Below are 25,611 nucleotides of genomic sequence, written 5' to 3'. Positions count from 1 at the left end.
GTAGAGGCCCTCTCTCCTGACTATACAAACTGTACAACTCTCTCCTCCTCTTCTTTTCTCTCCCTCTCCCCCGGAGATGTGCTGTAGGACTTCCTCTCTCTCCCCTTCCTCTCCCTCCCTCCTTCCTTTCAGAAACCTCACCCCCTTTTTCTCCTAATATGAAGTGCTCTCCTTCTCTCCCCTCTATCTACATCTCCCTCTCTCATATGGGACAGTAATCATGCTTCTCTGAATCTGCAGAGCACACACACACACACACACACACACACACACACACACACACACACACACACACACACATAAACACTCTCCACAGATCTCATTAATCAACTATCCATGTTGAAAAGTCCCATTACACATGTGTGTGTGCTGTGTGTGTGTGTGTGTGTGTGTGTGTGTGTGTGTGTGTGTGTGTGTGTGTGTGTGTGTGTGTGTGTGTGTGTGTGTGTGTGTGTGTGTGTGTTCTTAGTTCACTCATAGGCCAGGGCCATCACATGATTACCCAGGCTGATTTGCACTCTGATCGAGCTCTCTATTTTTGGATGTGAAATGTTTAAATAGATGGTGTGGTGGTCAGTAAACAGGACAGGCTGTATACTCACACCACCAGCTCACATCATGGTGCTAGGTCTGGAGGTGGCACACCCCGCACACATCAGAAGTTAACAGGCTTTAAATACCGCTCTCGATATTGACTTATTTAAACACTGTGGGAGTTGTGGATGGCCACTGAGCAGATCTTGCTCAGAGAACTGTTGGATGAGCCTCATAATAGAAACATACTGTTCCAGAGACAGAATAAATATATCTTTGTTCAAGTCTTTCTACATCTGAAGCAAGCCATCTGTTTGTTTTGGTGCACGTGTCTGTTGGTTTGCCTCTCTGTCTGTCTTTCTTTCCCCTCTCTCGCTTTGCTCTCTCTCTCTCCCCTCTCTCTTTCTCTCTGTCTCTCTCTATATCTGTGGAGATGATCTGCAGGCTTTGTTTGTGTGTGTGTGTGAGTGCGTGCATGCGTGTGTGCGTCCATCAGTGCATGCTTGCTTGTGTGTGTTCTTGGCAAGTGTGGTAGGGCCTTGGCTGTGGGACATTCTGTACGGGAACTCTGGTGGTAAAGCACAGCAAGGCCAACTGTAACGTCCCGTAGTGAACTATACTGAACCGTACACTAATGAACGCACAGGATACCGTGCGTTATGTTCTCTACTGCTGAGAGGAGCTGACTCTCTCAGCTTTGGGTATATTTGAGACTCTGTGCTATACAGAAGGAATCTAAAGTAAGGGAGCTTTTTGTTTCATACGGTCTGTGTGTATGTTTACTGTGCTGTGGATGTTGTGAACACATTCACACACTGTTGATATTTCTGTTTATGGATAAAAAAAATAACACTTTTAATATTTTTTTTTAATTAATTTTTTTGCATTAATTGAAATGTATGCACTCACTACTGTAAGTCGCTCTGGATAAGAGCATCTGCTAAATGACTAAAATGTAATGGAAATGTAAATGGATGTGTGGGTGTGTGCAGTAACGCACCACAGCATAAGTCAAGCACGTTTTCAGCAACGAGGTGACTGGGATCATGAAACACACTGACCTACAGGAGGGCCACCAGGACAATGTGACAGACCATGCCTGATTTTTAGGGCTCTGATTGGTTAGATAAGGTGGGCTTGATCAGCCAACACCCCCTCTCAGGGCAGTCCTGATTGGAGGAAACGGAGGGTAAACACAGAGGTCTTTGAGCATGTGGCCTTATGCAAAACTGAGCTCAGGACGGGATGAATGGCGGGAAAGTGGGTGTGTGTCTGTGTGCGTGTGCATGTATGCCTGTGTGTGACCCACACATTAGCCAGGCCTCTTAGTGGCAGGAGAATGATCCATGATTCTTAAAGGATCATGTCCTGTGGACTGTGAAAAGAGAAAGGGGCCCAACCTGTTGGAGTGACAGAGACCTGTGGACAGTTTGAGAGTTTCCTGTTCATGTGTACATTATTTCATGTGGGCTTATTTGTGGGTTGGACTATTGTTGTGTGAATGTAATATATTAGTAAAATGTAAATGCAATGTGCAGAGACAGAGAACGAGCGAGAGGGAGAGAGAGAAAATGAGGAGAAAGCCATAATAGAGGAGTGTGACCACTTTCACAATCCTGACCTCTTGATGTCTGTCCAGTTTACACACACACACACAACCTAAACACACACAAATAAGTGGAGTGATGCCCAGCCCAGGTCGGGAAAGAGCACATTTGGTTGAATGGAATGGAATGTTCTCTTCACTCTCCAGAACTCAGGGCAGCTGGAATTGGGAGTAGTGTGTGTAGTGTGTGTAGTGTGTGAGGTGTGTGTAGTGTGTGTAGTGTTTGTGTGTGTGTGTGTGTGTGTGTGTGTGTGTGTGTGTGTGTGTGTGTGTGTGTGCGTGTGCATGGAGGGTTACAATATAAATAACTTTGTCGTAACTCTCCTGTCCTCTGTATCAGCGCCTGGTCTGTAGTTTATTTATAATCCACCTCGTGTCAAAAACGTACAGTTAGCCCTCTCTCCCTCTTTCTGTCTCTCTCGCACCTTCTCTCTATGTTATTATTATTTACTTTGATTTTAACAGGGAGTCCCATTGAGACCAAGGTCTCATTTGCAAGCGAGCCCTGCATCTTACAATTACACAAATTACACATAGGAAATACACCAGAAAATTCAATAAAACACTCATAAAAAGCATGTATCTCTCCTCTTTCTCGCAAACATTATTTTCCTTAATCCCTCTTTTGCACAACTCTTTTAGATACAAATGTCAACTATATGTCAACAATGCTTCCTCCAAAGGACTATTCTATGGATTACATTTTGTGAAAATCCCCCAAATCATGGGCTTTTTTTTGACTGGTCTTTGTGAGGAATCGTGTGTGTGTGTGTGTGTGTGTGTGTGTGTGTGTGTGTGTGTGTGTGTGTGTGTGTGTGTGTGTGTGTGTGTGTGTGTGTGTGTGTGTGTGTGTGTGTGTGTGTGTGTGTGTGTGTGTGTGTGTGTGTGTGTGTTACCTGTTGTTGGTGACACCTTTTGTTGTTAGCCTGCAGACCTAAGAGGACCAGTCCTGTATCTCTCTCTCATTATACAGTCGTGGCCAAAAGTTTTGAGAATGATACAGATATTAATTTCCACAAAATTTGCAGCTTCAGTGTCTTTACATATTTTTGTCAGATGTTACTATGGAATACTGAAGTATAATTACAGCATTTCATAAGTGTCAAAGGCTTTTATTGACAGTTACATAAAGTTGATGCAAAGAGTCAATATTTGCAGTGTTGACCCTTCTTTTTCAAGACCTCTGCAATCTGCCCTGGCATGCTGTCAATTAACTTCTGGGGCACATCCTGACTGATGGCAGCCCACTCTTGCATAATCAATGCTTGGAGTTTGTCAGAATTTGTGGGTTTTTGTTTGTCCACCCGCCTCTTGAGGATTGACCACAAGTTCTCAATGGGATTAAGGTCTGGGGAGTTTCCTGGCCATGGACCAAAATATCGATGTTTTGTTCCCCGAGCCACTTAGTTATCACTTTTGCCTTATGGCAAGGTGCTCCATCATACTGGAAAAGTCATTGTTCGTCACCAAACTGTTCCTGGATGGTTGGGAGAAGTTGCTCTCGGAGGATGTGTTGGTACCATTCTTTATTCATGGCTGTGTTCTTAGGCAAAATTGTGAGTGAGCCCACTCCCTTGGCTGAGAAGCAACCCCACACATGAATGGTCTCAGGATGCTTTACTGTTGGCATGACACAGGACTGATGGTAGCGCTCACCTTGTCTTCTCCGGACAAGCTTATTTCCGGATGCCCCAAACAATCGGAAAGGGGATTCATCAGAGAAAATGACTTTACCCCAGTCCTCAGCAGTCCAATGCTGAGTCCCTGTACCTTTTGCAGAATATCAGTCTGTCCCTTATGTTTTTCCTGGAGAGAAGTGGCTTCTATGCTGCCCTTCTTGACACCAGGCCATCCTCCAAAAGTCTTCGCCTCACTGTGCATGCAGATGCACTCACACCTGCCTGCTGCCATTCCTGAGCAAGCTCTGTACTGGTGGTGCCCCGATCCCGCAGCTGAATCAACTTTAGGAGACGGTCAGTTCATTTGCATGGCAAAGAGGGACTTTGCAATTAATTGCAATTCATCTGATCACTCTTCATAACATTCTGGCGTATTTACAAATTGCCATCATACAAACTGAGGCAGCAGACTTTGAAAATTAATATTTGTGTCATTCTCAAAACTTTTGGCCACGACTGTAGCGTGATTGTTACTGTTTTATTACTTAAGTACAGTATGTGTGTTTGTCCCAACAGTGGTCAATGACTCAGATTAGATATGGTTTACATGGGAGTCTCTCTCTCCTGTCTGTCTGTCTGTCTGTCTGTCTGTCTGTCTGTCTGTCTGTCTGTCTGTCTGTCTGTCTGTCTGTCTGTCTGTCTGTCTGTCTGTCTGTCTGTCTGTCTGTCTGTCTGTCTGTCTGTCTGTCTGTCTGTCTGTCTGTCTGTCTGTCTGTCTGTCTGTCTGTCTGTCTGTCTGTCTGTCTGTCTGTCTGTCTGTCTGTAAAGTGACGCAAGGGAGGTAAAGTACACCCAGAGGTATGAGGCTCAGGTCACTGAACCCAAGCAATCAGTGCTGACAGAGCAGGTCTGGAGGCGGAGTAATGGTGTAAGAGGAGTTACCAACGACCTCAGTGCACTCTCACCTTTGACCCCGCCCAGCCTCCCAGCCTGATGTTCACCTCACGACCTGGACACTTCCTGTTATACAGGGTGTGAAGAGCGCTCAGTCTCTGTGTGTGTGTGTGTGTGTGTGTGTGCATGGGTTACATAACCTCGGAGGGTAGGGCAGGTCTTTTAGGAAAGAGATAGCACTACCCCCTGTGGCTGAAGGCATGGTTCAGGCTTGGCTTGAACCAGTAAAGCAGGGGAGGAGAAGGGAAGGTGGGGCGGGTTAGAATAGTGGATAGGCGGGGAGGTGTAGAGAGATTGGAGGCCGGCAGAGAGATTTAGGACAGGACAGACCGCTCAACCTTTTCTTCCAAGTCACAGATGAGGCCAGAATGACCCAGGCTATCCTGTCAGACCAGAGTGATATATGAGGCTTAGCTGGGTGATGAAAACAACTTAAACAACTCCTAGTGATAGATACTGTAGAGCTCAGTATTACTAGAATATTACTATCTCATACAAGCCTCTTAAAAATGGTGTGTGTGTGTGTGTGTGTGTGTGTGTGTGTGTGTGTGTGTGTGTGTGTGTGTGTGTGTGTGTGTGTGTGTGTGTGTGTGTGTGTGTGTGTGTGTGTGTGTGTGTGTGTGTGTGTGTGTGAGATTCCTAGCGTAGTTGCTGACAGTGATGAATTGTTCCCACATGTTGCTGATGGACAAAAAGTCCTCTGTGCTCCAGAGCTCTGGCTGCAACTGGTGTCCACACACACACATACATACATATGTCTATTTCTTTATTTTTATTTATTTCACCTTTATTTAACCAGGTAGGCAAGTTGAGAACAAGTTCTCATTTACAATTGCGACCTGGCCAAGATAAAGCAAAGCCGTTCGACACATACAACAACACAGAGTTACACATGGAGTAAAACAAACATACAGTCAATAATACAATAGAAAAATAAGTCTATATACTATGTGAGCAAATGAGGTGAGATAAGAGAGGTAAAGGCAAAAAAGGCCATGGTGTCAAAGTAAATACAATATTGCAAGTAAAACACTGGAATGGTAGATTTGTAGTGGAAGAAAGTGCAAAGTAAAAATAGAAATAATGGGGTGCAAAGGAGCAAAATAAATAAATGCAGTAGGGGAAGAGGTAGTTGTTTGGGCTAAATTATAGATGGGCTATGTACAGGTGCAGTGATCTGTGAGCTGCTCTGACAGCTGGTGCTTAAAGCTAGTGAGGGAGATAAGTGTTTGCAGTTTCAGAGATTTTTGTAATTCGTTCCAGTCATTGGCAGCAGAGAACTGGAAGGAGAGACGGCCAAAGGAGGAATTGGCTTTGGGGGTGACCAGAGAGATATACCTGCTGGAGCGCGTGCTACAAGTGGGTGCTGCTATGGTGACCAGTGAGCTGAGATAAGGGGGGACTTTACCTAGCAGGGTCTTGTAGATGACCTGGAGCCAGTGGGTTTGGCGACGAGTATGAAGCGAGGGCCAGCCAACGAGAGCGTACAGGTCGCAGTGGTGGGTAGTATATGGGGCGTTGGTGACAAAACGGATGGCACTGTGATAGACTGCATCCAGTTTATTGAGTAGGGTATTGGAGGCTATTTTGTAAATTACATCGCCGAAGTCGAAGATCGGTAGGATGGTCAGTTTTACGAGGGTATGTTTGGCAGCATGAGTGAAGGATGCTTTGTTGCGAAATAGGAAACCAATTCTAGATTTTACTTTGGATTGGAGATGTTTGATGTGAGTCTGGAAGGAGAGTTTACAGTCTAACCAGACACCTAGATATTTGTAGTTGTCCACATATTCTAAGTAAGAACCGTCCAGAGTAGTGATGCTGGACGGGCGGGCAGGTGCGGGCAGCGATCGGTTGAAGAGCATGCATTTAGTTTTACTTGTATTTAAGAGCAGTTGGAGGCCATGGAAGGAGAGTTGTATGGTATTGAAGCTCGTCTGGAGGGTTGTTAACACAGTGTCCAAGAAGGGCCAGAAGTATACATAATGGTGTCGTCTGCGTAGAGGTGGATCAGAGACTCACCAGCAGCAAGAGCGACATCATTGATGTATACAGAGAAAAGGGTTGGCCCAAGAATTGAACCCTGTGGCACCCCGATAGAGACTACCAGAGGCCCGGACAACAGGCCATCCGATTTGACACATTGAACTCTATCAGAGAAGTAGTTGGTGAACCAGGCGAGGCAATCATTTGAGTAACCAAGGCTATTGAGTCTGCCGATGAGGATGTGGTGATTGACAGAGTCGAAAGCCTTGGCCAGGTCAATGAATACGGCAGCACAGTATTGTTTCTTATCGATGGCGGTTACGATATCGTTTAGGACCTTGAGCGTGGCTGAGGTGCACCCATGACCAGCTCTGAAACCAGATTGCATAGCGGAGAAGGTGCGGTGGGATTCGAACTGGTCGGTAATTTGTTTGTTGACTTGGCTTTCGAAGACCTTAGAAAGGCAGGGTAGGATACATATAGGTCTGTAGCAGTTTGGGACAAGATTGTCCCCTCCTTTGAAGAGGGGGATGACAGCAGCTGCTTTCCAATCTTTTGGAATCTCAGACGACACGAAAGAGAGGTTGAACAGGCTAGTAATAGGGGTTGCAACAATTTCGGCAGATAATTTTAGAAAGAAAGGGTCCAGATTGTCTAGCACGGCTGATTTGTAGGGGTCCAGATTTTGCAGCTCTTTCAGAACATCAGCTGACTGGATTTGGGAGAAGGAGAAATGGGGAAGGCTTGGGCGAGTAGCTGTGGGGGGTGCAGTGCTGTTGACCACGGTAGGGGTAGCCAGGTGGAAAGCATGGCCAGCCGTAGAAAAATGCTTATTGAAATTCTCAATTATAGTGGATTTATCGGAGGTGACAGAGTTTCCTATCCTCAGTGCAGTGGGCAGCTGGGAGGAGGTGTTCTTATTCTCCATGGACTTTACAGTGTCCCAGAACTTTTTTGAGTTTGTGTTGCAGGAAGCAAATTTCTGCTTGAAAAAGCTAGCCTTGGCTTTTCTAACTGCCTCTGTATATTGGTTTCTAACTTCCCTGAAAAGTTGCATATCACGGGGGCTGTTCGATGCTAATGCAGAACGCCACAGGATGTTTTTGTGTTGGTTAAGGGCAGTCACGTCTGGAGAGAACCAAGGGCTATATCTGTTCCTGGTTCTAAATTTCTTGAATGGGGCATGCTTATTTAAGATGGTGAGTAAGGCATTTAAAAAAAATAACCAGGCATCCTTTACTGACGGGATGAGGTCAATATCCTTCCAGGATACCCGGGCCAGATCGATTAGAAAGGCTTGCTCCCTGAAATGTTTCAGGGAGCGTTTGACTGTGATGAGTGGAGGTCGTTTGACCGCTGGTCCATTACGGATGCAGGCAATGAGGCAGTGATCGCTGAGATCTTGGTTGAAAACAGCAGAGGTGTATTTAGAGGGCAAGTTGGTTAGGATGATATCTATGAGGGTGCCCGTGTTTACGGCTTTGGGGTGGTACCTGGTAGGTTAATTGATAATTTGTGTGAGATTCAGGGCATCAAGCTTAAATTGTAGGATGGCTGGGGTGTTAAGCATGTCCCAGTTTAGGTCACCCATCAGCACGAGCTCTGAAGATACATGGGGGGCAATCAGTTCACATATGGTGTCCAGAGCACAGCTGGGGGCAGAGGGTGGTCTATAGCAGGTGACAACGGTGAGAGACTTGTTTTTAGAGAGTTGGATTTTTAAAAGTAGAAGTTCAAATTGTTTGGGTACAGACCTGGATAGTAAGGCCAGAACTCTGCAGGCTATGTCTGCAGTAGATTGCAACACCGCCCCCTTTGGCCGTTCTATCTTGTCTGAAAATGCTGTAGTTAGGGATGAAGATTTCAGAGTTTTTGGTGGACTTCCTAAGCCAGGATTCAGACACGGCTAGGACATCCGGGTTGGCAGAGTGTGCTAAAGCTGTGAATAAAACAAACTTAGGGAGAAGGCTTCTAATATTAACATGCATGAAACCAAGGCTATTACGGTTACAGAAGTCATCAAAAGAGAGCGCCTGGGGATTAGGGGTGGAGCTAGGCACTGCAGGGCCTGGATTCCCCTCTACATCACCAGAGGAACAGAGGAGGAGTAGGATAAGGGTACGGCTAAAAACTATGAGAATTGGTCGTCTATGACGTCCAGAATAGAGAGTAAAAGGAGCAGGTTTCTGGGGGCGATAAAATAGCTTCAAGGTATAATGTACAGACAAAGGTATGGTTGGATGTGAATACAGTGGAGATAAACCTAGGCATTGAGTGATGATGAGAGAGATATTGTCTCTAGAAACATCATTGAAACCAGAAGATGTCATAGCATGTGTGGGTGGTGGAACTGAATGGTTGGATAAGGTATAATGAGCAGGGCTAGAAGCTCTACAGTGAAATAAGCCAATAAACACTAACCAGAAGAGCCTTGGACAAGGCATATTGACATTAAGGAGAGGCATGCTTAGCCGAGTGATCATAAATGTCCAAGTGAGATTCAGACAGCTAGCCGGGCCATAGGTAGCAAGCTGGCAGAAGATGGAGGGAGGGAGGTCTGTTTTTAGCCACCTAGTGCGTTTCTGTCTGTAGATTAGTGGGGTTCCATGTGGTAGGGGGGGACCAGTCCAATTGGCAAAATAGTTATAGTTATAGTGGTCCAAGAAAATTGTCCGATAGACCTATTCAGATAGCAGCCGATAAGACAGCTAACGATTAGCAGGCCGCAGATGGGCGTTCAGGGTACGTCGCGATGGAGGGGCCAGTTGGATAACTCCCTCGGGCAGATAATGTCGGTAGTCCAGTCGTGAAGGCCCGATGGGGCTCCGCATCGGCAGTAAAACGGCTCCGGATAGGTGATTGTAGCCCAGGAGTGGCTGATGGAACTCTTCAGCTGGCTAGCTCCGGAATAATTGATGTTAGCTCCGGGACCGACGTTAGCCAATAGTCACTCGGGTACCAGCTAGCTAGCTGCAAGATCCAGGTGTAGATGTCCAGAGCCTGCGGTAGAAATCCGGGGATATGGAGAGAAAATAGGTCCGGTATGCTCTGGTCAGAGTTGCGCTGTACAAAACTGGCGATAGCTTTTCGAGCTAAGGGATAGCTGATGACCGCCAACCGTGGCCAGCTGAACTCCAACGTTAGCCAGTGAACTGGCCAACCTCTGGCTAACCTCTGGCTAGCTTCTGTTGAGGATTTCAAATTTCAGATTTGAGGTAAATAATACTTTTTTTTTTAATTGATGAGGCGGGTTGCAGGAGAGTGTTTTGAGGTTGAGTTTTTAGAAAATAAATATATAAAAAGATATGCGAAGAAAATATGTAAATATATATATACATGGGACACGACAAGACATGTGTACATATATATGTACATGTACGTACATACATAAGAATCTGTCAGTTAAAACATTAGGTATGGAGCAGGCGTGATAGGAGAGGAATAACGGTGTAGCTATCCCTGGGATGAGATGACAACTGAGGAGATGTTGTAGAGGGCTGTGTGTGTGTTCAAGGCCATGAGCATTTGTTAGCATTGTATATACATGTGCAGTCATACATTGTATTTATGCGTCGTGTCAGTAGTACGGATAACGGGTGTATTTGTGTAGTTAGTTTAGGTGTGTGTGTTTGTACGTGTGTATGAGAGAGAGAGACAGAGTTAGAGAGAGAGAGATATGAATCAGAGCTACTGTCTCATTTTTCTTAATGGGCTTTGTGAATAACCCAGAGGAGCAAGTGTAGTAAGTATACTGTACTCTCACTGCAGTGTCACAAGCACACAGACACACACACAAACCACACACTTACATACACACATTACACCCTCTCTTAACAATTACTTTTTAGTGGTACAGAAAAGAGAGGGGGGATAGAGGAAATATTAAAGAGTTCCAGTGTTGCGAGGAAAGAAGGGAGAGAAGGAGTGAGAATGTATTAAGTGTCAGGAGCTGGTAGATATATGTTTACAGGGGGAGAGAACCTCAGAGATTACATTCACTCTGTTCCCTCTCTTTTCCTCCCTCACTTGCTCCCTCTCCCTCTCGCTCCCTCCATAGATGTTATCCCCCTCTCTGCTCACACCCCCACCCTCTTAATAAATTCATGTATCTAGTTATTTCAATAATTTTTTAAGCGTTCTTCCTTCATTCATTTAGCTCGTAGCAGCTGTAAACACTTAGTGTGGGAGTGTGTATGTTCTGGGGCTGTTTGTTTTTAGCTGCTGTAATAAAGCTACCTTACGTCATGCCTCTAGAGATGCTGCCTGGCTGGCTGGTTGGCTGTAAACACTGGTTTCCTTGGTATCTGTCCTCATCTTACTTCATAGGACAGACCTACACGCACATACACATATACACACCGTGGCTGAAGTCTTGCCTACTACTTTGTAAAACAACATACTGTGTACTAATAGTACATACTATTGAGAACTTACCGTTTAGTAAAAATGTATGCAGTAAGCAACAAATGTCAACATGCCACTCATCCATACTGAGAAGGCATCATCTAATGCGCAATTGTGCTTGTTCCCTGCTATTCGTTTGTTTGTCAAAAACACGTGGGTGTGAAAAGACAATTATCTTCCTCAATAGTGTGCAATGCATTCTACTAGATGAAAAGCCGAAATTAATATGACATCCTGGCATTTAAAGCATACTCAGTACCGCTATTGCCCTCACACACAACTCTCAAAGGCAACATTACACACAACGTTACACATTTTTCCAAACAGAATAACAATCCAATCCACGTTGTCAGTGTACTGTAAGAGAGGAAGGGAAAAGAGGAGATTGGTTGGGAAAAACAATATTTGGATTCCCAGAAAAAAACAAACGACTTTGGCTCTCTCTGATTTCAAACCCAATAATCTGTTCTGTTTTGGGGCAGAGAAAGAACATGCAAAGATACATTTCTTTCATATTATATGTTTTGGATGGTGTTCAGGTTGTTTATATCTATATATGTGACTCACCACCTGGATTCGGTATTATGTAGTAAAATTTGAAATGTTTTTTTACATTGGATAAAAGTAGAGACTCACGGCTACAAAATGGTATATTTTGCACTGCATTTTTGAGGAACAATGGGAAAGTAATTCTGCTTTGAAATTGATAAACTTGTAAACTCACTTTTGAGAAAATGGCCTTTGAATGTTTGGTATCTAGTGAAGAGCTCTTCTTTGTCTACAACCATTCAGCATCGTTCACAGCCTCTTAAGCTTTAGCCCCTCCCATCTCGTTTCGCTCTTGGAGCACACACTTGACGCTCTGACCGATGATTTGTTTAACACTGGATAACATGAAAACAGCCTAACAAGCTCTGCTGGCAACAATTTCATTATGCTTTTTTGCCGACGTTTACTGACACCGGCCATATTCATCGGGTGTTGTACACTTTAGCTTAAGACATGTAGCTAGCCAACATTAGGATCTAACTAGCAAAGCAAACGGTTCTGGGATACGAATGATAACGTCATAAACGTAACGTTAGCTAGGGAGCCAGCTAGCTAGCTAACAGTTCAATTTAGCTTGAAATTAAACCACTTTCTGTCAAAATTAGAAATGTGTAATATCTGAAAATGTAGCTAGCTATCTTACCCATATACATCATCATGCATGATGGACGCGTCTCCCTGTCACGGAAGCCATGTCACGGTTGCCCTTAGTTTGAAGAAGTAATCCGGAGACAGGTGTTTTGTCCATCTCTTTAGCTATCATACTCTAATTCCTCATGCAGCTCCACTACACTATACATGTTTTAAAAAGCCGTGTTCGACAGGATTACCAACACAGACTGACGAGCTCACATAGACAGAAGCCTTCTATATGGCAGACCAATCTGAACTCCTCTCTCGGCATGTCCAGCCCACTCATTATCTCAGCCAATCATGGCTAGCGGGAAGGTTGCTGGCTTTTTCTGTGGCTAAACTAACTACGCTCGTAATTTAACAATTGTATTCGTATTTACAGGTGGCAAGTTTGTTATTAAGGCACATGAAAGTTCACATGTTCCAGAAGGCATTTCTGCCAAAAAACGCATTTTGATTTAAAATTAAAATGTAAACGTTCAAATGGCTCTCCTGTGAAGTCGTGACTTGCGACATACGCCTAGTTTCCTGAAACGGGTCACATATCAAAACCCCAGTGTCTCTCAGGGCCCATAGAGAACCATATGTTTGGAAAGAAACTGGAAAGAGGCATGGATGAATATCCATTGCAGTACCTCAATGTGTTCAGTTCTTTTGGGTTGCCTCCCTATTTATAATCAGTAAAATTACCTAGATTTTTGTGTGTTGAAACATGTTTGGTATAAAACTTACTGTTTGTGGAGTAACCATGCACAGCCATCACTCTATGTGTAAGCCACACATAACACACATCATTAAGTAGTTATGTTCATTCATCCTGTGAGTAGAGGATGTATCCAATAGACCAGTAGAGTCTGGAGCTTTGTTCTTGCACAGTCTTCCCTTGTCCGGTGATGATATGTGAGGTTAGAGAGTGTGTGTTCATTACTCCATCATAAATGGGCCATGGTACTGTATATGAAAGCATGTCAGCTGAAGCATCCACATGGCCACGGATAGATGGGTGTTATCTTCTGTGTGTGTGTGTGTGGCGCGATGGACATGTGGACGCTGTGAGTGGTAGGGTATTATAGTGCCTTTAATTTTATTGGTACCATTATGAAATCATAATCTTGTGAGCAAAACATTTTAGCGGCCCCCCTCATGGCAGCATAGAACATTTACATTTTTAAAGTTAATTTCATGTAATTCTACTCATTTTTCCATGGGGTGGAGAGAAAATGTTGCAGTTTTACAGCTAATTTCCTGCAATTCTACATATTTTGCCATAGGGTGTAGGAAAATGTTTGCCGTTTTTAATATGATAGCTGATGATCAATGGGCCCCACCCCGGTCAGTAATTCGAACCATGCTTACTACAAGTTTAGATAGCTTGCCGCTAGACTAACTTACCAATCTAAAAAAGTTTGCTAATATGATCTAATTAAGTGCACAACCAACATTTGAATTGCACCTTGTGTATTCTATTATTCTAACTTTCAACAGTAAGTTGAGACCCCGACTGAGTTCCCAGAACTCAAACTGTTTGAGTATTTGATGATGAATAAGCACAACCTGCTGTGTGTCTCCCAACTCTGTTCTGAACATGAAGGAGCTTGTCTCAGATCAATACACACCAGCAATGACTCACAATCCCCCTGCAAAGTACACACACACACTTCAAAACCTGCCTGTTACGTATTGTCGTGGCGGGGGTCCCTTTGTGTGTGTGTGTGTGTGTGTGTGTGTGTGTGTGTGTGTGTGTGTGTGTGTGTGTGTGTGTGTGTGTGTGTGTGTGTGTGTGTGATTAATAATAGAGCACACTAAGTCACACACACATACACACACTACAATACATACACACACTACAATGGGAACAATAGGAACATCAACGCTAATTGTTGCTGCATGTTATTCATGTGTTGCTATCTGTGGTGTTCCATTCAGCAGGGAATGAACAGTCAAAGCTTTATTCTTCTAGCAGTGCTAGTCTCAAAGAACATTGAGTACAAACTCAATGGGTGGTTTATAAATCAATGTTCCTAGACTTAATGAACATGATTCATACAATCATTGATTGGAAAATGAAAAATAATATGAATACTCAATACTGATTACATGCATTGTTTGCTTAATTACTTTTCAATGATTTTGAGCACTGTAGTGGACTCTCTAACACTCTCTCTTTCTCTCTTTCTTTTCTATCTCTCTGACAGAACTCCATCCGGCACAACCTCTCCCTCCACAGTCGTTTCATCCGTGTCCAGAACGAGGGAACGGGAAAGAGTTCCTGGTGGATGATAAACCCGGAGGGAGGAAAAGGTGGGAAGGCCCCCCGGCGCCGTGCTGTCTCCATGGACAACAGCAACAAGTACACCAAGTCTGCCCGCGGCCGCGCAGCCAAGAAGAAGGCGGCCCTCCAGGCAGCTGGCGAGGGGGGCGGAGACAGCCCCTCAGGGCTTTCCAAGTGGCCGGGCAGCCCCACATCACGGAGCAGTGAGGACCTGGATGCCTGGACAGACTTCCGCTCACGCACCAACTCCAACGCCAGCACGCTGAGTGGGCGCCTCTCGCCCATCCTGGCCAACCCAGAGCTGGACGAGGTGCCGGACGATGAACCGCCACTGTCGCCCATGCTATACTCCAGCCCTGGCAGGGCGCTGTCGCCCGGGAACGCCCCCACGCCCAATGGGAAGGCAGTGCCCGCAGAGCTGCCTCGCCTGGCAGACCTGGCAGGAACCATGAACCTGAACAACGGGCTGGCGGATGACCTGATGGATGAGCTGCTGGATAATATTACTCTGGCCCCCAACCCAACCGGACCGACCACCCAGAGAGGATCCACCGGGTTCAGCTTTGGCTCCAAGCCTGCCGGGCTGGGCTCTACCTCCTCAGCCGCCTCTCCCTCCGCTGCATCCCCCTCTAATGGTGCAAGCAGCGGCGGCTACAATAATTCCATCTTCGGGCCCCTCGCAGCGGGTTCCTCCCTGCGGCCCGCCCCCATGCAGACCATCCAGGAGAATAAGCAGACGTCCTTCTCCTGCATCTCCCGCTTTGGCAGCCAGACCTTGCAGGACTTGCTCAACTCAGAGGGCCACAGCCACAGCGACGTCATGATGACCCAGTCCGATCCGCTGATGTCACAGGCCAGCGCCGCTGCCGTCATCTCCCAGAACTCCCGGCGAGGCCTCATGCTCTGCAGCGACCCCATGATGACCTTTGGGACCACGGTTGCTGGACAGGGAGGGCAGGGAGGTCACTTACACCCCCACGGCTCCCTGAGGACCCTGAACGGGAGTCTGAGCCTGAACAACGAGGCCAACGTAAAGCAGCAGCTCCTGCACTCTCCACTGAGACTTGGTTCCAACGGATCCTCTATGATGCAGATTGATTCGTCTCTCTTCCTGAATGGGAGCGCTGGTGGCAGTGGTGGGATGTGCTCACTAGGCCCCGACCGCTTTCCCACTGACCTAGACTTGGACATGTTTAACGGGAGCCTGGAGTGTGACATGGAGTCCATCATCAGAAATGAGCTGATGGACGCAGATGGCCTGGACTTTAACTTTGAGTCTCTGGCCAACCTGAACGGAGCCAACCTTGGCAGCTTCACCAGCACCAAGCAGGGACCTCAGAACTGGGTCCCTGGCTGAGAGGGAGGACACGCTCTGGAGGTGGCAGAGCAGGTCAGAGTCCATGTCACTGTCTGTGTACATCTGGGACTGCCATTAGTGCCAAAGAGAGAGAGAATATTACATTTACATTTTTACCATTTAGCAGACGCTCTTATCCAGAGCGACTTACAGTAGTGAATGCATACATTTCATACATTTTTTTTTCCCCCGTACTGGTCCCCCGCGGGAATCGAACCCACAACCCTGGCGTTGCAAACACCATGCTCTACCAACTGAGCCACACGGGACCGGGACTGGGAATATGTGATTTTCTGTCTGTTTCTAGCTGTCTAGCAGAGAATAGTGAAAGCATGTTTATTGATTTGTCATGTTCCTTGAAAGTAATTTTGGACTGTGTCACTTGGATTACTGTTAGTCAGCTATGACCCAGAAAAAACCACCCCATTGGCCCAGGGTATTCGGTGGGCAAGGTGGGAACAGGCTAGACCACACAATGCCCACACCAGCCCAAAACGGACTAGCCTACACCAGCCCAACACAGGCTAGCCCACACCAGCCCAACACGGGCCAGCCCTCACCAAACCAAACATGGGCTAGCCCACACCAGCCCTACATGGGCTAGCCTACACCAGCCCAACACAGGCTAGCCCACACAGTTATTAAATTGTAATAAATAAATTATAATTTAATGAATTTCTTTTAAATAGAAAAAGTGCATTGGAAGCCCAATATTTATGCCTGCATTGGGCCCACATTGTGCCAATTTAGACATGTTTTCTGGGAACAGATGGGCTTACTTCAGGCAAAGTGAGGAGTGCCTTCACTAGATATGGGCCACCCACACTGGGCCTCACTGGGCAAATGCCTTGGGGGCCAACATGGAGCCAATGAGCAAAGGCGCATTGGCCCAATGTGGGAAGTCTTGCGTAATTGGTCAGACACTCAATTAAGTTCTGGGTCCATACGTGTTAAGAGAAGAGATAGAATAAGTATCGGAACTGGAACGAAAAGCTCCACTCTCTCTCTTTACACCACCCTTTATCTACGGTACCATTTATGTTTACATAGTCTGTCCACAAGAAATTTACATGGGGACAATATTTGGGCCCACATAGTGCCAATGTGGACATTTTTGCTGGGTAATAGTCTGATATTGAATTATGATTATAAATTCATCCCATTCACTCAGATCTGACGTCATTTCCCGTATCTCCCTCTCTCCAGGTCCCAACTGTAAAGCATGAGAAGATCAGACACAAAATGTCCTTTTTGCCAAACCTGCCATCAGCACAACATGGAATAAAAACCCTCTGTTTACACAAGACCTCCTCTAGAGAAACCTACCTTTGCTCCCACTCTGACCAACCATGAATGATTTCAAAGACACAGACTCACAAGACGCTGCTGTCAGTTACTCAAAGCCTCCTGCAAAACAAACAAATAAAATAAAAACTATGTGAAATCTTCACAAGAAGCTCATCTCAGAATTATGCAATCTTCCTTTGAGAAAATACCAGTCCGGACAAAATTAATTGTAAAGATTTCAGAGAGAGAGAGAGAGAGACTGTGTTTTGTTTATTTGAAGGGGTTTTGGGATGGGAAACCAGGAAATGTGGCAAGCAAGGTTGTAATGTACAGTGAACTAATTCCTGTTTGAAAAATGAAAAAAGATAAACAAAAACAAAAGTAATGTTGTGTGAAATCTAATACAGTGGTTTCTGGGGTGAGTTACCTTGAACATCTTCCCTCTGTTTTCACTCAGTGATTTTAAATGTTTAATGTTTGTTTTAAATTCCTGTTTTATCATCATCACTGTATCTGCACCACACCTGTTTGTGTAAAAAAAGTATTGATTCAACTGAAGGAAGGAGACAATATCTGCATTTAAAATAGTGACAACACACACACGTTACGCACGCACACCTCCCAAAATGACAAGACTCCATAGCCCCTTAGGAGCGATGATGACATAAACATAACGCTATGCACTTCAGGTTTTGTTGTTTTCATTTTACATGAGTTTGATTGATTAGTCCCAGTTTTAAAATTACTTATAATAAAAATAATAATGATGTACAATTATCCTTAGCCAAATACTATACAGAGAGATTGGTATCGTTTGTGTGTATCTACAGTTGAAGTCGGAAGTTTACATAGACCTTAGGCAAATACATTTAAACTCAGTTTTTCACAATTCCTGACATTTAATCCTAGTAAAAATTCCCTGTTTTAGGTCAGTTAGGATCACCACTGTATTTTAAGAATGTGAAATGTCAGAATAATAGTAGAGCGAATTATTTACAGTGAGGGAAAAAAGTATTTGATCCCCTGCTGATTTTGTACGTTTGCCCACTGACAAAGAAATGATCAGTCTATAATTTTAATTGTAGGTTTATTTGAACAGTGAGAGACAGAATAACAACAACAAAAAAATCCAGAAAAACCCATGTCAAAAATGTTATAAATTGATTTGCATTTTAATGAGGGAAATGGCTTTTATTTCTTTCATCACTTTCCCAGTGGGTCAGAAACGTACATACACTCAATTAGTATTTGGTAGCATTGCCTTTAAATTGTTTAACTTGGGTCAAATGTTTCGGGTAGCCTTCCACAAGCTTCTCACAATAAGTTGGGTGAATTTTGGCCCATTCCTCCTGACAGATCTGGTGTAACTGAGTCAGGTTTGTAGGCCTTCTTGCTATCACACGTTTTTTCAGTTCTGCCCAAAAACTGTTCCTAGGACGTCATTGAAAATAAGAATTTGTTATTAACTGACTTACCTAGTTAAATAATGGTTAAAAAAATAAATAATAATGTTCTATAGGATTGAGGTCAGGGCTTTGTGATGGCCACTCCAATACCTTGACTTTGTTGTCCTTAAGCCATTTTGCCACAACTTTGGAAGTATGCTTGGGGTCACTGTCCATTTGGAAGACCCATTTGCGACCATGCTTTAACTTCCTGACTGATGTCTTGAGATGTAGCTTCAATACATCCACATAATTTCCCTTCCTCATGATGCCATCCATTTTGTGAAGTGCGCCAGTCCCTCCTGCAGCAAAGCACCCCCACAACATAATGCTGCCACCCCCGTGCTTCACGGTTGGGATGTTGTTCTTTGGCTTGCAAGCCTCCCCCTTTTTCCTCCAAACATAACGATGGTCATTATGGCCAAACAGTTCTATTTTTGTTTCATCAGACCAGAGGACATTTCTCCAAAATGTACAATCTTCGTCCCCGTGTGCAGTTGCAAACCGTAGTCTGGCTTTTTTTATGGTGGTTTTGGAGCAGTGGCTTCTTCATTTCTGAGCGACCTTTCAGGTTATGTTAATATAGGACTTGTTTTACTGTGGATATAGATACTTTTGTACCTGTTTCCTCCGGCATCTTCACAAGGTCCTTTGCTGTTGTTCTGGGATTGATTTGCACTTTTCACACCAATGTACCTTCATCTCTAGGAGACAGAACGCATCTCCTTCCTGAGCGGTATGACAGCTGCGTGGTCCCATGGTGTTTATACTGCGTACTATTGTTTGCACAGATGAATGTGGTACCTTCAGGCATTTGGAAATTGCTCCCAAGGATGAACCAGAGTTGTGGAGGTCTATAATTTTTTTTCTGAGGTCTTGGCTGATTTCTTTTGATTTCCCCAAGCAAAGAGGAACTGAGTTTGAAGGTAGGCCTTGAAATACATCCACAGGTACACCTCCAATTGACTCAAATTATGTCAATTAGCCTATCAGAAGCTTCTAAAGCCATGACATTTTTTTCTGGAATTTTCCAAGCTGTTTAAAGGCACAGTCAACTTAGTGTATGTACACTTCTGACCCACTGGAATTGTGATACAGTGAATTATAAGTGGAATAATTTGTCTGTAAATAATTGTTGGAAAAATTACTTGTGTCATGCACAAAGTTGATGTCCTAACCGACTTGCCAAAACTGTAGTTTGTTAACAAGAAATTTGTGGAGTGATTCAAATCAAATCAAATCAAATGTATTTATATAGCCCTTCGTACATCAGCTGATATCTCAAAGTGCTGTACAGAAACCCAGCCTAAAACCCCAAACAGCAAGCAATGCATGTGAAAGAAGCACGGTGGCTAGGAAAAACTCCCTTGGAAAAACTCCCTAGAAAGGCCAAAAACCTAGGAAGAAACCTAGAGAGGAACCAGGCTATGAGGGGTGGCCAGTCCTCTTCTGGCTGTGCAGGGTGGATATTATAACAGAACATGGTCAAGATGTTAAAATGTTCATAAATGACCAGCATGGTCAAATAATAATAATCATAGTAGTTGTCGAGGGTGCAACAAGCACGTCCGGTGAACAGGTCAGGGTTCCATAGCCGCAGGCAGAACAGTTGAAACTGGAGCAGCAGCACGGCCAAGTGGACTGGGGACAGCAAGGAGTCATCATACCAGGTAGTCCTGAGGCATGGTCCTAGGGCTCAGGTCCTCCGAGAGAAAGACAGAAAGAGAGAAAGAGAGAATTAGAGAGAGCATATTTAAATTCACACAGGACACCGGATAAGACAAGAGAAATACTCCAGATGTAACAGACTGACCCTAGCCCCCCGACACATAAACTACTGCAGCATAAATACTGGAGGCTGAGACAGGAGGGATCAGAAGACACTGTGGCCCCATCCGATGATACCCCCAGACAGGGCCAAACAGGCAGGATATAACCCCACCCACTTTGCCAAAGCACAGCCCCCACACCACTAGAGGGATGTCTCCAACCACCAACTTACCGTCCTGGTTGAAAAACAAGTTTTAATGACTCTAACCTAAGTGTATGTAAACTTCCGACTTTGACTGTAACTGTAAAAAAAGGGGGGGAAAGTAATCTGTCATGGATCTATGTAAAGTCAAGTTAACGGAAGAGCCGAGGAGAAGGGGGGAGTTTAGCCATTATTACTTAGCTAATTGGAAGGTTGCATCCAGGACGTGTAGTATAGCATATGTAGCCAAAATGAATACCTATGTTCTTGCGTTGTGTACATTTACACACCATAAAAGGTGCTTTGATGTAAACAGTGTTTGAGTCCAGGCCCTAGCAATCCGTGCGTTTTACCTACGCAGCCTGCTGAGCCGTAGCCGTAGAAGTAGCAACAGCAGGGTGGCGCTGAGAGGCCAGGAGGTTGTACAGTCAGGCTCCACCCCCTCTGGCAGCCATTTTGTTTTTCTAGAGCAAAACAATAAGCTATCTGTGTATATTGCCAAATTACTTGAAACATGTACATGTAGGTGATGCTGGCAGCCAAATTCACAACACACACACATGCACACACACATAGCGAAAAATAAGAGCAGGGATATGTGTTTTAACTCCGCTTGTTGTTTCGTTGTGGGCTTGAGGGGCATGTTATTATCTGCATATACCATCACTCAGGGGGAAGAGGGAGCTAGCCCATACCTAACATTACCCTAGATCACATCTCCATGGTAGGACACACAACAACATGTCCTTTGTTGGCAAAAAAGTCATGCTTGTGTCGTGAACCTGTAACCTGTGAACTATGACCTTTCAAGAAGAAGAGGAAAATCTTCACTTGGTCCTTTCGTTTCATTTTTTGTCATCATAGTTTTTTCTTCTCATGTGGAATTCATGATGCGCACACACCCACACCCCTCACAGACACACCTGGTGCTCCTACAGGTCTCTCCTGTATCTCCTGAGTGTGTGTTCGTGTGTGTGTGACTGTGGACGTTTATCTCAATTATTGATTTTATCTCACAAGGATATGTTATCCTTCGTTATCCTTCAAGGCGCATACAGCACCCCCCTCTGTATGCATGTACTGTATTTATGCATTATGAATTGTGTGAAATGCATATATATATACTCAGTCTATGTCCTTATATACTCATGTAGTACTTGACCCTTGTTTTTTTGTGATGCCTCGGAAGGTAGAGTTGAAGAAAGAACTTTACATTACTTGCCGGGTGGGAGGGAAGACACTACGCTAGTATTAGCAATGCTTTTGTTGAAGCAGATAGAGAACCAGGAAACCATTATTGTAGCAGCATCTGGGCCGCTGGTACCCCTTCTGTGTCTGGGGTAGTTACTCAGAGGGTTGCCCTGGCCTGTCTGTCCTGTAAAATAGTGTGCAAACAAACGTGTGTATGTATGTCCGTCACCCGGAGGCTGAGGCAGAGGAGTGTTTGTGCATGGCTGGGTAGGTAATCTACTGTAGCAGTGCTACCTGAAATTTAGTGCATGACCCCCAACCCCTAAAGTTCTACACCAGTGGTGCACTCAGCTCTCTCGGAATGTCGAGAATCTCTATGAGTCCCAGTAGATCCCCTAAACTTGAAATCTTCTAACCCCATTGTTTTCTGGAACCTGTGACTTCCAACAAACCTAGAACTTCTATGACTCTTCATTGTACCTTACCACTTATAGAAATGCCCCTGTATTATAGTATACAGACAGACAGAGAAGGGGAGAAAGAACCCAGTCAGCCCACAACAGATGTTCCACAAATTCATTCTTTGCTACTGTGTTTAGCCCCATAATGATGGCACATGCCATCCACACACAGACACACACAGTATTACCAGGCTGTATCACATCCGGCCGTGATTGGGAGTCACATGGAGCGGCGCACAATTGGCACCGCGTCGTCCTCATTTGGCCGGGGTAGGCCGTCATTGTAAATAAGAATTTGTTCTTAACTGACTTGCCTAGTTAAATAAAGGTTAAATATAATAATAATAATAATTACCCCCATGTCCAGAAAAAAAAGTCAGAAGTGCCACTAGTTACTCTTTTAGTCATGACAGCTCTTCTTGATCCTAGAACCTTCTGCACATCGTTAGCCCCACCCCTCACCTGCCATGCTGTCACCTATGACCTCTGCTCTTTGACCCCTGTAGTACACTCGCTTCTTCTCGACGATGTTGATGTTAGTGGGTATTTTTCCTGTGTATTCCATTTTGAATTGTAATCTAGTTTGTATAACAAATGGTGCGCATGTAAATAAACCTGGGTGAAGCTACACACTCTACTGGTTCCAGAAGTGCTCATTTTCTTTATGACATGTTTTGGGTTTACTGAAAATGCACAGAGGATTATAAAATGTATTCAAATGTACAACTATATGTGAATGTGCCATTTATTGGTTATTAGAAAAGCAGAACGAATAGGTAATATATTGGTTATTAATAGTTACTATTAATACAACCTTAAGTACACTTGGACATCTGAGACTTGGGATGGGTACTTTTCCATAATTATTGCATCACAGGGAGAAGAAGATGTAGAGAACATATTTGGTGTAGTAATGTTGCTCGTAAACACTTCGTCAGTCACAGCCCAAATCTCCCTCACACAGCCCCCCGACCACCCCTCACACAATGCCTGCCACCTCCCCAAGGTAAGGTTGCGGTCAGATATAAACTTTTATCTCTATGGTGTCAAGTTTCCAGCTGGCTAACTAAGAAAGGTCAGTATTTCAGCTATGAGGCTAGAGGTGAGTTAGTTTAGTTTAATAGAAATGCCTTGAAGCAATGTTCCCTGTAATTGTTTTCATCACTGAGCAAATTTCAGGTCTGCTGAGTGCAAACTTCTGGCACACGTTCACTGTGAACACTGAGGCTGTACCCGCTTTAAGTTAGTTTTAACAGTGGTCAAGTAGGCTACTGTGGCAATTTTATTGTAATGTAGGCCTAACAGAGTGGCCTACCATCAAAAACAATGGAGAAAATGCATCCAATAACATTTTAACATGGAAATAGCTGTTCTATTTTTCAACCTGCAGTAGCAGCCAATGTGTCATATTCAATGTAGGCCTACATTCCAAAAGCATGCAGGGCTTGACATTAACCTGTTTATCCACCTGTCCTTCAGACAACGAGGTGACTGAAATGTTGTGTTGTTTGATGCAAAATAAATACTTTACAAAATAAAATGCATTATTATTCCCATACCATTATTACAGAGAATCAGACAAAGCATACTACCCTCTGCATGCAAGCCTGTCTTAAAATACAACACTGCCCTTTGAAGACAAAAAAAAGCTCTTTACTGACTTGCACACGTTTTGTTCTCTTGTAGGAATCAATCACTCCCCTATTGCTGACTACAAAGTATCTATAACTGGGCTAATAACTCACTAACTAGCAGAGGATATGAACAAATGTACAAACGTGCACACGTCACTACATGTAGCTCTCGCTTTGATCTCAAAACAAGCGACCGCTGATGCTGTAAAAACAGTTCAGTTCAAAGTGAATGGCATATCCATACAATGGTCTATGTGCATATAGGTCTACTGGAACTCTGATTGGTTATGGTGCACCGGTCTTTGTAGAGTAGGTGCTTGAGTCGTGCCTGTCAATGCAATAGAATCCTACTCCGATGCGTTCTGCCTACAACAAAATCTCTTATATAATTAGTTTTGAATACTAAGTCTTGCATAGTTCTTTTTGTTTCAGTATGTTGTATTGAAAGTGGCTAATATTGCGTTGATTCGATCACAATTCCCACAGTAAAGGGAAACGTTGATAGTGTTAACTAATGGGGAAAACGCTACAAAGTTGAGTGAAGTTCAATCTCATGCTTCTCTGCACGTGCTGATATTTCTTCTGCGTGGCAGTCCCCGGGTGCACGTTTTGTTTTTTGTCCAAGCACTACACAGCTGATTAAAATAACCAACTCATCATCAAGCTTAGATTATTTGAAACAGCTGTGTAGTGCTTGGGCAAAAACCAAAATGTGACCTAGACAACTGATTCAGCCAATTAGACCAGTCTGCTGCATACTCACTGGAAGTCATGGGGTTTGACTTAACTTATCTACCTCTCTCTAGGTTTCACTGTTTGTCTTTTTTTCTGTCTCTCTCTCACTTTCTTTTCTCTCTGACTCCTGTTGGTCAGGAACTATGACCTTTTTCACACAGATTCTCTAGAAGTTTCGAGAGAATACCCTCAGCTATCCCTTTTTTTAATAATGTGAACTTGCGAACTTGTTATGTCTCTACCGCTACCTCCGGAAGTAGGGCTTGACATGCTTCCGACAGTTGCCCCCCTCCGAGCAGGGCAGTGAGAACAGAATTGTCTCATTCGGCCCAACACTCCGACAGTATGGTAATAGCAGATCAAAGACAATGTACAGACATTTTCCTAATATTAGAGACTTGTTTTATTGAATTTTTACTTTAAGTTGCAGTAACAGCCTGTTACATTCTGAAATTGCCGGCTGCACTGAGCCAAGTAAAACTATGGAAGCCCATCCCCACCACCAAAAAAAATTTACAATGTTGATAGTAGATCATACAAAACGAATATGTTTTTAACATTACAACTGGGAATTTGGAAACAAAATGAGCTCAGATTGGGAAAAATCATAATGTCTGTAATCTTCAGGTCAAAGATATTGGAGCTCTAGGATGAAGCCCAAGTTTCTTGACTTGTAATTCCTAGTTGGAGCATGTTTTTTTGCAGATGATTTGAATCAGCCACTACACAGCTGAAAAGTCCAGTGGCTACATGACTCGGGCTGGTCCCCAGAGTAGCTAGCCCTCTACAAGGTCACCAGACTTCATCTTCATCAACCATTTCCCAAACCGCCTTCCTCTGATCAAGCCATGAACTGTCCCTCTCCATCTTTTTTTTACCTTTATTTAATTAGGCAAGTCAGTTAAGAACAAATTCTTATTTACAATGACGGCCTACCTCGGCCAAACCCTCCCCTAACCCGGACGACGCTGG

General features: G+C 44.2%; 1 protein-coding gene across 1 annotated transcript in view; it reads left to right on the top strand.

Annotated features, from left to right (window-relative positions):
- The window catches only part of foxo3b (forkhead box O3b), a 61,275-nt gene extending 38,370 nt beyond the window's left edge, over positions 1 to 22,905 (top strand). The window contains exons 2-3 of the mRNA XM_014145259.3: positions 14,481 to 15,947; positions 17,121 to 22,905. Coding sequence (XP_014000734.1) covers positions 14,481 to 15,914 — 1,434 coding nt within the window. The 3' untranslated portion in view covers positions 15,915 to 15,947; positions 17,121 to 22,905. The remainder of the gene's footprint in view (positions 1 to 14,480; positions 15,948 to 17,120) is intronic.
- Positions 22,906 to 25,611: the final 2,706 nt, after the last annotated feature.

The sequence above is a fragment of the Salmo salar genome, chromosome 15, assembly GCF_965601325.2.
Source record: "Salmo salar chromosome 15, fSalSal1, whole genome shotgun sequence".
Lineage (NCBI taxonomy): Eukaryota > Metazoa > Chordata > Actinopteri > Salmoniformes > Salmonidae > Salmo > Salmo salar.
Note: the sequence above shows the minus strand (reverse complement) of the source record. Positions and strands in the feature narration are given on the sequence as shown.